General features: G+C 47.2%; 1 protein-coding gene and 1 long non-coding RNA gene across 3 annotated transcripts; one reads left to right on the forward strand and one right to left on the reverse strand.

The window, feature by feature from the left end:
• Positions 1 to 506: 506 nt before the first annotated feature.
• Positions 507 to 4,474, reverse strand: LOC148164074 (uncharacterized). Its single transcript, XR_015768324.1, has 2 exons — positions 4,108 to 4,474; positions 507 to 683 (listed from the first exon to the last, which is right to left on the reverse strand). It is a non-coding gene; the product is annotated as an uncharacterized LOC148164074 (long non-coding RNA).
• CD24 (CD24 molecule) lies at positions 2,395 to 7,738 on the forward strand. 2 transcript variants are annotated; one of them, XM_088023907.1, is made up of 3 exons: positions 2,395 to 2,745; positions 3,151 to 3,332; positions 4,694 to 6,063. In XM_088023907.1, the coding sequence occupies exons 1-3, from the start codon at positions 2,468 to 2,470 to the stop codon at positions 4,702 to 4,704; spliced, it is 471 nt and encodes a 156-aa protein (XP_087880033.1). In that variant the 5' UTR covers positions 2,395 to 2,467; the 3' UTR covers positions 4,705 to 6,063. The 2 variants fall into 2 exon arrangements, with proteins under 2 accessions (XP_087880033.1, XP_027960008.2); XM_028104207.2 differs by lacking the exons at positions 2,395 to 2,745; positions 4,694 to 6,063 and adding an exon at positions 6,071 to 7,738 and having other exon boundaries at positions 3,160 to 3,332.
• Positions 7,739 to 10,888: the final 3,150 nt, after the last annotated feature.

Below are 10,888 nucleotides of genomic sequence, written 5' to 3' on the forward strand. Positions count from 1 at the left end.
GTAAATGAAACTAATGCCCTGACCTCAATAACCTCATAGGTGCGTGTATAAAATGCCACACGCAAAGATGTTTGGAAAAAAGAGCAAGGGCTATACAAAAGAAATATTTATAAACCCACAAGATAATGAATATGCCCTATAGCAATTGAAGCGGCAGCTTAGTGAGTCCTTATTGTGTGCTGGGCACTCTGCTAAACATACACATTATCTCAGTTAAGCTCATACTCCTGTGAGGTGGGTATCATTTGCCAGGTCAGGAATTCATGGTGTAGGGAGGTTGGGAAGCTCGCCCGAAGTCAGACTGGTCAAGAGTGGTGAGGCAGGATTCAAATCCAGGTCTGACTCCGGAGTCTACTGTAAGGCATGGCTGTCTGGTTCTTTACCATTCCTCACAGTTCTGCTCTTAGAAATTGTAGGTATTGCTCCCTTAATTATACTCATAAGAGAACTAGCATCAAAAAGTTAGGTCACATGCCATCTCATGAAAAAAATATTAAAATATAAAGTTATGACTTTCCACAAATAGCTCAATTTATTGAATCAATTGGTTTCAAGATCATTCCATGAAATAATTTCTCTGTAAAAATGGAAATTGGAGGGGCGCCTGGCTGGCTCAATCTGTAGAGCACGCGACTCTTGATCCCGGGTGGTGAGTTCAAGCTCCGCATTGGGTGTGGTGCCTCCTTTAAAAAAAAAAAAAAAAAAAGGAAATTGGACGTGTGTCTTAGGAAAAATTCTAGGAGAAGTGATGAGATTCACAATTTAGTAGCATGAGCTAGGGAAAAGCAGACAAATAACTACAGGAAACCAGGAACAGAATAAATATGAAGAAAAAAATCAACAAAAAGAATCCCAGAGGAAAGGTTCAGGCAGATTTCTTGAGTTTCCTGCCATATAGGAAATCAGGTGTGGTGGGGATTTGTAAAGAGGACTTTACAGAAGGGCTAAGCCTCCGGGGTACAGAACTGCCAAAGCCCTGGGCCACACCCCCTGTAGGATGCCCAGGGGAACTGCTAGGCAGATGTGAAAGGCCTTGCTTTGTGAATTATGCAGTCTCATTAGCTGGTGATGAAGTGGCTCACAAAGCAGAGATCCCACTGCCTGACCAATTTGGGGTACTATTTGATGCTTGTTATTTCTTTCACAAATCACACAGCTGCAAAGAAGATATGTACTTTTCCGTTCCTGGGACCTTCCGTGCAAAAGCAAATAGCACCTGAGAGCTCCCAGGTTAAGACAGGCACTGGTCTAACACTTCATCCACAATAACTCTTTAATAACTAACTAATAATGGTTCTATTATCTCCATTTTACGGATGAAGAAACTGACGCTTTCCCTGGCACAACCAGGATTTGAACCCAGGCACTCTGACTCTATAGAGTCTGTATTCTTAATCATTCCATTAGTCCATCTCCTTAAATTAATAACAAAGAGGAGGGAAAAGGCAGAGGAGGAGGAGGAATAGGAAAAAAAAAAAAGATGAAGGACACCACAAATGGATCCTATGAATACCACCATTTAGTTCAATAAGCAGCTTCTGGAGAACCTGCTTTGAGCCCTGCCTTGGAACTAGGCACTCCTAAGCCACAGTCCCTTCACACCCTGCAAGAGGAATGGAGAAGCTGAACAGGTTATTTCTATACAATGTGATAACACTGTTTAACGGGAAAGTCCACTGGTGCACGACAGAAATTCCTGTTCCCAAGCACATACCGAACGTGGAAAGTTACTGAGTTAAAGGTACAGACTGATTCAAAGACCCACTATTGTGGAATCTATTGTCACTCTGCTTCTATAAAACTAAGCTTGTTTTTACAAGACTGTTCTGGAAAAGTGAAATTTAAACAAATTCACAACCCTACTAGGTTTGGTCTCTGTTGTTTCCTTTAAAGACCGCAAAACACTCAGGCAAACTTTAAATACAAGGATTAAATCCTGTAATAAAAAAATTATACCGAAAATATTTCCCTGGTAAAATTGTTTCTACTTTTGTTGTATGCTTTAAAGTTTTTGCAATAGAATGGTTGGAAAATATTTTCCACTAAAATCTGCAGAATGATGACTAATCTATTTGCGCCAGTTCGTTAAACTGCCTAATGGCAGCTACGTAAAAGTAAATGTCCCAAATGCTTTTGCTTTAAACCAATGACGAGCAAGTGCTCTACAGACCAAAGAAGACTGTCCCCAGGAATTCCAGAGGGGCAGTGAATTCTAATGCGACCGCCTGAGAGGTTCCTGGTCCCTGCGTAGGGCCTGGGACCAAAGCCGCGTGGGGGAAGGCCAGCGGGCTTTTAGGGCTGGAGGGGGTGGGTCACCCCTCGGGGTGGGCTGTCGCCTGCTCGCCCCCGTCCGCCCGCCGCGGCAGAGAGGAGCGCCAGGACCGAAACCCAGTCGTTCGCGGCGTCCGGCCAGCGAGTCACCGCCCAGCGGGCGGCTCCCCAACTCTCTGGAGGATGCGGACCCGGGATGCGCCCCGGAGCTCACACAGCGTGGCCGACTCAGGAGCTCAAAAAACAAAGCGAGTGGCTGGGCGGGCGCGGTGGGCACGAGGCCGAGCACACGCCTCCGAGTCCGGGCGCCGCCGGCGAGCCCGGCCGGCCAGCCTGGGTACCCAGAACGCCCCCACAGTCCCCCTTCCTCTGGTGCGGGGATTTGAGAAACCCCAAGCCGAGGGAGCCCCCCGCCCCTGGCGCCGGGACTAAAGGCTGTTCGCCGCGCGGGAGCCTCAGACTTTTCTTTCGGGGGTGTGTGTGTGTGGAGGGGGGGCTAAGATGGCAGGTCCGGGGAAACAAAGGAAACTTGGGCTCGGCCCCGGGAGCGGCGTGTGTGGTTCGCGAGTTCGCCCCGGGTCCTGTGTGGGAGTCGCCGGGCGCCTGTGCCAGCCTGCACGCAGTCGGCTCGGGGAAACACAAAGCAGCACGCCAGCAGCCGGCGGCGCCCTGCCGCCCACCTGCCGCGGCCCGGCCGCCCCGGGGTCTCCCGGGCGTCGGCGGAGGGAGGGGGCGCCCGGGAGCCCGCCGGGGGAGGGGGCGGGGGGGGCGGGGAGGCGGCCGGCGGGCGCGCGCGGGGGGCGGTGGCGGCGGAGGAGGGGAGCGCGGGTGGGCGGGCGGCGTCACGTCACGGCTATTGTGGCTGTCCCGGTATATAAGGTCCCGCCGGCCGGCCGCGCTCCCCACCTTGCCTGCGCCCGCCCGGAGCCACCGGTTCTCCACTCACCCCACATCAGTGAGACGCGCCGCGCACCGACGCCGACGGAGCGGACATGGGCAGAGCGATGGTGGCCAGGCTCGGACTGGGGCTGCTGCTTCTGGCGCTGCTCCTACCCACGCAGGTGAGGCCCTGGCGCCCGCGGGGCTCGGGGGCCGCGCCTGAAGGGGGGCGGAGCCGCCCCCAGCGGACCGTCCTGCGCCCCCAGCGCGGGCCGCGGACTGGGGCGCGGAGAGAGAATCCCGCATAATCCGGCCTGGGGGAGGGCAACGTGGAGCCCACTTTCCGCTCCCTGGGGGGCTGCCCCCACCCTCCCGCGGCCCCGGGAACAATGCACCTTCGCGCGTGGGCCGGGAGGGCCCTGCCCTACCCCAAGTCCCACGCAGCTGCTTCCCAGGCCGACTGGCGCCCACCACCCGCTTTCTCCCAGAGGTCCGAGGCACTGGCGGGGAAGAGAATGTGTCTTTCCTACCTCTGGAGCGCCCAGAGACCTCGGGCTGTTCCGGGAGGGCATCCCACTTCCCTCCAGGAGTGTCTTCGCGCCCCCTGCGCACCACACAAAGAGGGGACGATCCCCTTCGGGGGCGCCGCTCTCACCCATCCTCCCCTCAGCTGGTTCGGGGATCCCGGGGAAGCCCTGCTTTTCAGGCCCTGTTAACCCACCCCAGTCCCGCGTGGTTCCCGGCTGAAGCCAGGGCGGGGACCCACTCCTGACCCTGCGCTCTCCCGGGTAAGACTTCACATTACACGTCCATTTCTTGTCACCTCGGAACCCCGTGGTAGCTCGCAGCGGCTACCTCTGGGCAGCGGCGGGTGGGACGTTGCCGTCCCGAGTCCCCGCCAGGCTTTGTCCCGGTCGCCGCCGCCCCCTCCCTAGATTCTCTATCCCGGGAACCGACCTCGCGTGAGCACGGTTAGCGAGCACTGCGCGGCCCCGCAGGTGGGTGTGCGGCGTCCTCGATGGAGGCTGGGGGCTGAGCCTGGGAGACCTGAGCGGCGTGGGGGGCGCTGGGGGCGAGAAGGGTCAATTTTCTCTAGCAACTCGCTCTCGGAGGGCAGGGTTGGGAACGTGGGGCTCCCCGCCTCTTTCAACTGGGGCTTTATGAGGGGTGTCTCCTGAGCTTTTCCTCCGAGAAGTTGGGTGCCACGGGTCTTTGGTCCCCAGACAGCCGCCGTGCTCACCCGGGAGCGCAGGCCGAGAGAGGAGCGCTCCTCCGCTTCCCCTCCGCGGGCCGGGTAACTGTACCCTATTGTTGTCTTGCGGGTCGGCTGCGCTCCCGAGCCTTTCACAATTCCTCCGTGGGGGAGGGGCGCGGCCGCAGGAAACGTACTGATCTCCCCCACCCGCACCCCGTTTCCTTTCCGACCAGATTTTTCCCCCCAGAAATTTCAAGAGGGAGGTTTTAGTTAAGCAAATGTAGTTTGGTAGGGATTTTGTTTAATGTCAATTTCATATATTAACATTAGTTTCTTTTGTTGATGTAGAGGACCTTTAGATTCTCCTATTGGTGCACTAGACTCTGACAAAGGTCACCTGCCGCACTCACTATAAGGTCTTTGTATACCTGAGAACAGATAACCCTTAAGGCATCCCAAACCAGGTATTGTCCCAGAGCTCTGGTTTAAATAATTTCCCATATTATTAATGCTTTCCTTTTAGTGGGAGTGCTATTTCTCGATAGGACAAGCTGAATGTGGCACACAGTAGGTGCCCAGTAAACATCTTTGACTTGATCAAGATTTTTCTTTATTTTATGTAGGATTTATACATTTTAAGTCCATATTTGCTTAATGATGGGGTTTACAACAAAGGGAGCTGATGTTGATATAGAACGGATTTATCTTTGGATCATCGGCAGAGAAATGTGTATGTGGCCCAGACCTGCTTGGTGCCACGTCCACGTCCTCCCTCCTTCCTGCCTGTAATCAGAAGCCCTCATAAACCCTCCCTCTCAGTGAGAGCTGAAATCTCCCATCTGCCTTTGTTCTGTGACAAAGGAGAGATTATCACGTGCCCCGCTGGACTGTGCATTTTGTGACTTGGAAAATCAGTGTGGTGAATGATGCCACTCAGGCATCGGGACACTAGGGGAACCTTGGTTCTTGGCCACAGCATTGGACTTAATGACCAGGCAGGGAGGCTGCTGCTGGTGAAAACTTACCAAACCCTCTTGGTGTCTTTTGTGAAGTCATTCTGACTACGTGACGTTTGGGGGAGAAGTCATTTTGCTTCAAGGAAAGGGCTCATATTTTTCAATTGAAAACAAATATTGTGGCCACTTTTGAGAAGATATATATCTGTATAATTTCAAGATTTCAAGGGAGCAGATAGATATCCCATGTCCCCTTAAGTTAAATCCAAGGCTGTGTTAAATGGGTATGGGAAAGTTAACTAGCAAATCCAAGATAGACTGTTTTACAAATTTACAAATTTTACAATATTTTAGAATCCAAGTTATTCATGCAACTTTCAAATCTTCCCCTTCCTGGGAGAATAGAGTAAATCTTTTTGCAATGCTGGTAAGTCATTATAGTCACAAAAACTACATTAGTTAACTTGGTCCTTTATTTCTTCAAAAAGAATTAAAAATAAAATCACACTCTTGGAAGTTAATAATTATTGAGGAATGTTTTTGGTTGGTACTACTTGCAGTCATTTAGGCATCTGTAGGTAGTTTGTGTTGAAACGAAAAGAATGATCTTAGTGGGACTAAGCAAGAATTCAGAATTAAATGACGGGTGAGGAAATAATGGGAGAAGAGCAATCTAAGAATATATCCTTTATCTAATTGCATATTAAGTGTACATAGAGGCAGCTGTGGCATGTGGAAATTTACCAGTATAACTTTTTATATATTTTAGATTTATTCAAATCAAACAGCTGTTGTAACACTTTCAAGTAACTCCTCCTCCCAGAGTACCTCAACTGCCCCAAATCCAGCTAATACCACCACCACACCATCTGGCGGAGCTCTGCAGTCATCAGCCAGTCTCTTCGTGATCTCGTTCTCCCTTCTACATCTCTACTGTTAAAAGACTCAGGCCAAGAAACATCTATACTTCCCCATCTTCTAAACCCAATCCAAATGGCGTCAGATATCCAGTGTGACAAGGAAAAAACAGGTCTTCATTGAATCTGCTAATTCCACACCTTATTTTATTGACACAGAAAATGTTGAGGATCCCAAATTTGATTGGTTTGAAGAACATGTGAAGGGTTTGACTAGATGATGAATGTCTATTAAATCTACTGGAGTTTCATGTACAAGATGAAGAGACAGCATCCAAGATTAGTTTTAAGAGATAACTTCTTTAAATGTGGCCTAGGAAGTATGGACATGTAAAATCCTACCTTGAAAATGAGAATAGATTTTATCTTACCTAGATGTGAAAGATGGGATGTGAACAGATTCAGTTTTCATTTGGTTCATTAAATCTTTAAGGCCATAAAACAGTTAATACAAAAAGCTTCCATGATTCTATTTATATGTACATTAGAAGGAACTTCCAGGTGTTACTGTAAATCCTCAATGCATTGTTTCAGCAGTACTAACTTAATGCCTGTGTACTCTAGATAAAAGTTTTACCTTGTTAAGCTATCACTGTTTCTTGGGAACTGAACTTTCCTCTGAGGCTTTGGATTTGACATTGCATTTGATTTTTTTTAATATAGTAATTGACATGTGCCAGGGCAATGATGGATTGGAATCTACCCCCAATTGAAGCATAATGAATAAATTTTGCTTATATACTGATTACTTACTCCTATTCAATAAGAGTGCCAGATTCATTTAGCTAAACTGATTCCAAAGAGTAGAAGATCATTGACCTCTGCTAATTTCAAAATGCTTTTTATTTCTGCATATGTTGAATACTTTTTATAATTTAAAAGATCTGTTTTGAAGGTAAAATTGACAAATCTTGAAATTAAAAAGGCAAAATATGTGCAGGAGCCAAAACTGTAAATCAAGTATTTGGGAAGTGAAGACTGGAAGCTTACATTAAATTCGGAAAAACTTTTATACTCTTTCTGTAAATACTTTTTTTTTTTTAACTCTGAACCAGAATAGCCACATTTGGAACACTTTCTGTTAGTCAATATTTTTAGATAGTTAGAACCTGGTCCTAAGCCTAAAGTGGGCTTGATTCTGGAAAGTAAATCTTTTTACAACTGCCTCGATGCACAGAAAGCTTTTTAAAAGTAGACACTCTAAGGTCTTTTGTTCGCATGGTCACACACTGATGCTTAGATGTTCCAGTATCTAATATGGCCACAGTAGTCTTGATAACCAAAGTCATTTTTTCCCATCTTTAGGAACCTACACCAGAACAACCATACCCAAAAGATCTCAAGCTACTGTGTGTGTGAATGAACATTCCATTTTGTTCTATATCTGAATGCTGTACATCTATTTTGGATTGTATATTGTGTTTGTGTATTTATGCTTTGATTCATAGTAACTTCTCATGTTATGGAATTGATTTGCATTGAACACAAACTGTAAATAAAAGAAATGGCTGAAAGAGCAATCTATTGAATTTTAAGTTTTTTTTTTTTTTTTTTTTAGAGGAGGGGAGGGGCAGAGGGGGAGAGAGAATCTTAAGCAGGCTCCACATCCACCCTAGAGCCGGGTGGGGGCTCCATCTCATGACCCTGAGATCATGACCTGAGCTGAAACCAAGAGTTGAACGCTTAACCAACTGAGCCACCCAGGCGCCCCTATTGAATTTTAAGTTTTTCTGATGCAGCAAATACTTTGTGGATTATCATGGTTGTAGGAGTCTATTTAAGGTATTAAGAATATATCAGTATTTTCCTATTAACCAGAACATTATATTTGAGCTGTTTTGCATTGCTAACTAGCAGGAGGTTTTGACTAAAGAATTAATCTGAAAGTGGTCATCTTAAAGCTCCTAAGGAAGGTTGTATACTCCCCTAGTTATTCAACAACTACTGGGTACCAGCTATATTCCAGGGTACTGAAGATGGAATGCTGAACTTGCTGGGCAAGTTACTTTGTTTGGGAAAGAGTCTGTATATGATGACAGATAAGCAGTATGTTGTCACTTAGTGCTGTGAGGCCAGGGTGGTAAGTCATGGGCTCTGGGCTGCGTCATTATGGGTGGTCTTGGGCACTTGAGCTGAGATCTGGAGGGCCATTTCTGATGGAGGGAACATGTGCTAAGTCCCTAAGTCTGTTTAATTACTGGCACTGTTTTCATATCTGCACTGAGGTCCACAAGTCACTTTGGTTTCCTAAGCTGTCACTTCTACCTGCTCCTTTCATACTCTAGAGTTCTTTGATCCTTCTAGTGTATTCCTGGACTCGTACCTCTACCATCTTTATTGCTGGTCAGGGACTGCCCCAAGACAGGATGGAATTTGGGAATAAGTGGGAGCTAGTCCAGAGGTAGCAGTTTCTTCAAGGAATCAGTTCTGTTAAGGCCTTTCAGCTGATGGAATCAGGCCCACCCAGAGTAGGAGAGTCTAAAGTCAACTATCAGACATTAAAAACATTTACAAAATACTTCATAGCAACACCTTGATTAGTGTTTGGCTGAGCCACGGGACTACCCAAGTTGACACATGAACCAGTCATTATACAGTCCACCTCTTGTCAACCTGGCATTCACACTCCACTCTGAACCATACTTAACTGATGAGGACAATAACAAGATCATACATCTAATGTGATAGAACTATCCTGCATACAACCCCAGACAACCCTTTCCCTAGAAGATGCAAACTCTGGGTCATGCTCACTTGTCTTGATAACCCACATAAATGCTGCGATATTAAGTTTACTGTTATTAGTACATAATGTTAGATGACGAGGTAAGAAAACAAATTTGCTGTGTATGTGTGTGTATACCAACATAAGGAAGAAATATAATTTACAGTCCTCATTTCAGCAACTGGTCACATGGCTATAGTGGTATTTATGGCTGCCTTCCATCATCCATTCCATATTTCCTTTGCCCTCAGCAAGCACTTCAGCTGGTCATGGTTCTTTTTTTTTTTTTTAAAAGATTTATTTATTTATTTTGAGAGACTGAGAATGAGAGAGAGAGAGAGAGCGAGCGAGCACATGAGAGGGGGGAGGGTCAGAGGGAGAAGCAGACTCCCCACCAAGCAGGGAGCCCGATGCGGGATTCGATCCCGGGACTCCAGGATCATGACCTGAGCCGAAGGCAGTCGCTCAACCGACTGAGCCACCCAGGCGCCCCTGGTCATGGTTCTTAAGCTGGAGAGGTGACTTAAACTTTTGTCTGAATTTGGTTGTAGTTTTCTACTCACTTCAATCATAGAACATGGTAGTACTAAGAGAAGCCCCAACAGATCTGTTATTCCAGACACCCTCTTCCCTAGGCTTCATTGTGTAGTAGCAACCCAAATTTTCCTTGGTAGTCAAGATCAGTCACTCCAACCAGTACAGTAACTCCCTTCTTTGTTGATTCAGAGGCTTGTGGAGCTCAGAGTGGTTGGGTGGCAGTCTCAACTCTGGTTCAATGGAATCACTGCTGTGTCTTCTGGTGGAGACATTCCTTTAGAACTAAGATCTCTAGGCCCACAGAGCATAAGGTCTCCAGGACTGGAAGTATACATTTTGCTAGTGAATCACATATTAGAGATCATAGTGAGTGCTGCCACTCCCATCTTCACCCCTTGATTCCTGGATTGCAAACTGTGGCTATGGGAGAAACAGCACCATGCTTAGAGCATATAAAGCCTCCTGGAACTCAAAGTCCTAGCTCTGAAGATATTGCCACCTAGCTGGAGCTGTAACTTGAGTTTTCAAAAGGCCATTCTATCAATCCATTGCTCCAGGATGGCAGGGAAAATGGTAAGACCAGTGAATTACACAGGCATGGGCCCATTGCCACACATCATTGGCCAAGTTCCTTGATCGGACACAATATTATGTGGATTACCATGATGGTGGATAAGGTATTCTGTAAATTCACAGATGTTTTTGCAAAAATCTATGCAGAGAAGGCAAATCTGTATCCAAAATAATTGTCTATTCAGTAAGAACAAAATGCTGCTTTTTGTTCCACCATGATGGAAGTGGTCCAGTGTACTCAACATTCCACCTGGCTGATCACTCCAAGCAATGGTGCCATGTGGGGAACTCACTGTTGGTCTCGGCTACAGCAGTTTGGGCACTCAGCAGTGGCTGTAGCCAGGTCAGCCTCAGTACAAGTCCATGTTGCTGGGCCCGTGCATATCCTCCATCCCTGCCACCATGACCACTTTGTTCATGAACCCATTGGGTGATGAGAGAGATGGCCAGGGAATGAAGCTGACCGGTATATGTAGAATGGGCCATCTCATCCACTTGTTTTTTAAAACATTCCTCTGCGGGCGCCTGGGTGGCTCAGTTGGTTAAGCAACTGCCTTCGGCTCAGGTCATGATCCTAGAGTCCCGGGATCGAGTCCCACATCGGGCTCCCTGCTCAGCAGGGAGTCTGCTTCTCCCTCTGACCCTCTTCCCTCTCATGCTCTCTATCTCTCATTCTCTCTCTCTCTCAAATAAATAAATAAAATCTTTAAAAAAAAATAAAACACACCTCTGCTGAGGTCATCTTTTGGTGAATATTCATATGGGATACAAATATCTTTTTTTTAAAAGATTTATTTATTTTAGGGAGAGAGAGAGAGAGAGAGCACGAGCAGGA

The sequence above is a fragment of the Eumetopias jubatus genome, unplaced genomic scaffold (genome assembly GCF_037043125.1).
Source record: "Eumetopias jubatus isolate StellerSeaLion01/CBP00866 unplaced genomic scaffold, mEumJub1_p1.0 scaffold_6, whole genome shotgun sequence".
NCBI lineage: Eukaryota > Metazoa > Chordata > Mammalia > Carnivora > Otariidae > Eumetopias > Eumetopias jubatus.

Coding starts and splice junctions, on each gene's coding strand:
- CD24 (XM_088023907.1), top strand. CDS start 2,468: ATGCGCCCCGGAGCTCACACAGCGTGGCCGACTCAGGAGCTCAAAAAA. Junction 2,746..3,150: donor CTCAGACTTTTCTTTCGGGG/GTGTGTGTGTGT, acceptor CCGGTATATAAG/GTCCCGCCGGCCGGCCGCGC.